General features: G+C 61.2%; 2 protein-coding genes across 2 annotated transcripts in view; one reads left to right on the top strand and one right to left on the bottom strand.

Moving 5' to 3' along the window:
* The window catches only part of DET1 (de-etiolated homolog 1 (Arabidopsis)), a 42412-nt gene extending 39853 nt beyond the window's left edge, over positions 1-2559 (bottom strand). The window contains exon 1 of the mRNA XM_015569129.1: positions 2311-2559. The gene's annotated coding sequence lies outside the window, so the exon portion shown is untranslated. The remainder of the gene's footprint in view (positions 1-2310) is intronic.
* AEN (apoptosis enhancing nuclease) overlaps positions 450-3622 on the top strand; it is a 4593-nt gene continuing 1420 nt past the window's right edge. The window contains exons 1-2 of the mRNA XM_015569114.1: positions 450-1312; positions 2962-3162. Of these exons, the coding sequence (XP_015424600.1) occupies positions 767-1312; positions 2962-3162 (747 nt within the window). The 5' untranslated portion in view covers positions 450-766. The remainder of the gene's footprint in view (positions 1313-2961; positions 3163-3622) is intronic.

Genomic DNA, 3622 nt, shown 5'->3' with positions numbered 1-3622 from the left:
CCTGGAGCCGGGCCGGGCCGGAGAGATTCGGGCTGCCCTCCCCGGAGGCCGTGCTGTGGAGCAAAGCCGCTCCCCGGCCTGGCCGCGCTCATCATCATCATCATCATCATCATCACCATCATCATCGGGCGGGATGGGAGCTGAGCCTCGATTACCCACTTGGTTCTGGCTTTGAAACTTGGGCAGGATCAGGGAGGGCAGGGACCCGGTTCGCCTCAGCTCCTGACCTGCGGGCGCTCCGCCCTCCGGCCCCAGAGGTCAGCCTCAGTCTGGGCCTCCCAGTGCCCTGGTCGCTGGGCTGGGCAGAGGGATGGGTTCTGTGTTTGTCCGCCCAGCGTGTGCCTTGTCAGCAGGAGGAAGGTGGTTGTAGGCAGGCGCCCCCCAACATCCCGGGTCTCCCCCACCCCCCATCAGCCCTGATTGGGGAGGGCCGGCCAGACCCCACCTGTGCGTGAATTCGGCACCGGCCTCCCGTGGGGATGATCATGCTCTGTTGAGGTTGTGGGGAAGGTGGAGTGATTCCACGGAAAGGCTTGCGTGTGGTATTGACTGTACGAGGACAGTTATTAGTAACATAGGTCCTCGCTCGGTTCAGGAGCCTGAGACACAGTCCAGGTCTAGGGCCGGGGCCACCGCAGGAGGGAGGGAGCCAGGCGGCTGGCCGGTCCTCACCCAGGCCCTCCGCCCTGTGGTCTCTCTCCAGGGAGCTGCCCCTTGGAAGATTGCCTCCCAGGCCTCCCGTGCCCTGAGCTGTGAGCAGGCTGGGATGGTGTCCAGGGAAGCCCCGGAGCCTGCCCAGCGCCTGTGCCCTCTGCTGCCCGGCCCGCATGCCAAGGATGTGCTTCGGAGAAGGCACAAGCGGAAGAGCCGGCAGCACCAGCGCTTCATGGCCCGGAAGGCCCTGCTGCAGGAGCAGGGGCTGCAGAGCCCGCCCCCAGAGCCAGAGCCAGCATCCTCCCCACCGCCCGGGCCATCGGGGGCACTGCCAGGCACCGAGGCCGCCAGCCGTGGGAGGCAGGGTCCCAGGGCTGACTCTGGAGGTGCCCCCTGCGACAGAAAGCCCTCCCCCAGGGAAGCGGCAGGGCCCTTGCCTAGCAGATGCGTGGCCATCGACTGCGAGATGGTGGGCACGGGGCCCTGCGGGCGGGTGAGCGAGCTGGCCCGCTGCTCTGTGGTGAGTTACCATGGCGACGTCCTCTACGACAAGTACATCCGGCCTGAGATGCCCATCGTGGACTACCGCACTCGCTGGAGCGGCATCACCCGGCAGCACATGCGCAAGGCCATCCCCTTCCAGGTGGCCCAGAAAGAGGTGAGGCGGGTGGGGACTGGGTCAGTGATGGGTGGGAGGGCGGCCCGGGGGCTGAGTCACCACTTGGCCACTGGAAGCGAGAGCTGGGGAAGTTACTAACGTCTCGGAACCAGGGGCTCCTCCTGCATGGAAAGGGCGCGTGGGATCCTGACCCACCTGCGCATGCGCGTCGCTGAGAGGCTGTGCCCCCCAAGGTGGGAGGCTGCTTACCTTCTACATTTTCTCGTAAAAGTATTCCATCTCCACATTTCTAAGGCCACAGACACTGCCATCGCCTCAGATGTCAGTACGTTGGTGTACAGTGGGGCCTTGACTTACAAATGTCCCGACTAACGAGTTTTTCGAGATAAGAGCCGTCTCTTGGCTGTCTTTTTGCTTTGAGTTGCGAGCTAAAATTCAGGTTACGAGCCAGCTTCAGATACCCCACCGCTAGTTGGCGCAGCGAACGTCACAGTGAACGCCACAACATCAGCTCAGCATCACGTGTCTCACTCGTTCACTTTTCGATTTGACATACGAGTAATTTGAGTTACGAGCTCCATCACGGGATGAATTAAACTCGTAAGTCAAGGCCCCACTGTATTTCCTGTTAGGTTTTCAGGGCTTTGAAAAAAAATGAATGCATGGTTGGGACCATCTGACGTGCCAGGAATCCCCAGACGTGCGTAAGCGTAAGAAACACCTCAAGCCTTGCTAATCTCGGCTCCCAGTCCCAGATCCCTCTGGGATTCTGACTCCTTCGGTCTCTAGGCCTGCGGAGGCTCTGGTGTGTGTGTGGGCCTACAGCTCATCATGCTGTGGAAACGGGCACACTAACACCTCCGAGCTGATGGGGAAAACGGGGTTAGGGCCACAACACTCAGAACACGTCACAGCAAAAACAGAAAGGCCTGGCCTCCACACCCGGACACGGCGCCCAGTTTGACGCATGTTAGATGGTTAAGAAATGCATACATACCCCCAGTAACAACACGCACCCAATAGCGGCCGCACTTTACCTGGAAGGAGACCTGGCGCTTCCTCGTGGAGGCGGGTGTCAGGGCTGACCTTGTGTCCGGTGAAGTGACGCAGGAAGTTACCTGAAATCACATGGGAGGTGGGGGCACCAGGTGAGGTGGCTGTGGCCTCACGCAGGTGAACGGGGCTCCCAGGTGGGTGTCTGAAGCACCTTCCCCGAGCGTGGCTTCCTGCATTCCCTTAGTGTTTCCCAGGGCAAGATCACACCTCCTCAAATGATGCTCTAATATAGCGGTCATGTTGGGACATTTTACATTTTTTAAAAAAATATATTTTGATTGATTTCAGAGAGGAAGGGTGAGTGAGAGAGAAACATCAATATGATGAGAGAGAATCATGGATCGGCTGCCTCCTGCACGCCTCCCCCTGGGGATCGAGCCCACAACCCAGACATGTGCTCTGATGGAGAATCGACCGTGACCTGGTTCATAGGTTGACGCTCAACCACTGAGCCACGCCGGCCGGGCAGCCCTGCTTATTCAAGCAGTAGATACAGGGTCTGGACTCGCACTTGGCAGCGTGGTGGACTGCGCTCCTGACCGCCCCTGTCCGTGCTGCCTCCCTGCAGAGGGATCTGCACCCCCTGGGCTGGGCCACCAACAGTGGGGCCTTCCTGACTCCTCTCCGCTCAGATCCTCAAGCTCCTGAAGGGCAAGGTGGTGGTGGGCCATGCCCTGCACAACGACTTCAGGGCCCTCAAATACGTGCACCCTCGGAGCCAGACCCGGGACACCACTTACGTCCCCAACCTCCTCAGCCAGCCCGGCCTGCACACCCGGGCCCGGGTCTCGCTTAAGGAACTGGCCCTGCAGCTGCTGCACAAAAAAATCCAGGTGCGTGTGCGTGTTGGGGGGCGGGGGGCAAGCAGGCCTCGCCTCCCTGCAGGGGGGCCCCAGGCTGAGTGGTGGGGCGGCGCCTGCAGCTCCCCATCATTCCTAACCAGTCCAGGCCCCGGGTCTGCATGTGCACGCAGCCCTCGGCGTCCCTGTGCGGCCCCCTTCTTCCCGGGGTACACCTCCTCCAGGCTCCTCTCTGGTCTGTCCCCCCAGCTCCAGCTCGGTGCCTGCCTTTGCAACCAGAGACGGAGCCTCGGTCAGGGCAGCTCCTAACTCCTGCTCCTACTGCCGTCACCTCCTCATCCCCCAGCTCTTCAAGCCCAGGGCGGCTTTTATCTCCTTTATATTTGAGGGAACAGCCTAGAAGCTGGCTTTGCCATGGCTGAGGCTCCGTTCTGACCTCGGGCCTGTGCACTGTGCCCGGAGTGACCGTGGGCTCTCGTCCGCAGGTGGGCCA

Source organism: Myotis davidii, unplaced genomic scaffold (assembly GCF_000327345.1).
Source record: "Myotis davidii unplaced genomic scaffold, ASM32734v1 scaffold164, whole genome shotgun sequence".
NCBI classification, from domain to species: Eukaryota; Metazoa; Chordata; class Mammalia; order Chiroptera; family Vespertilionidae; genus Myotis; species Myotis davidii.
This window is presented reverse-complemented; position numbering and strand designations above follow the sequence as displayed.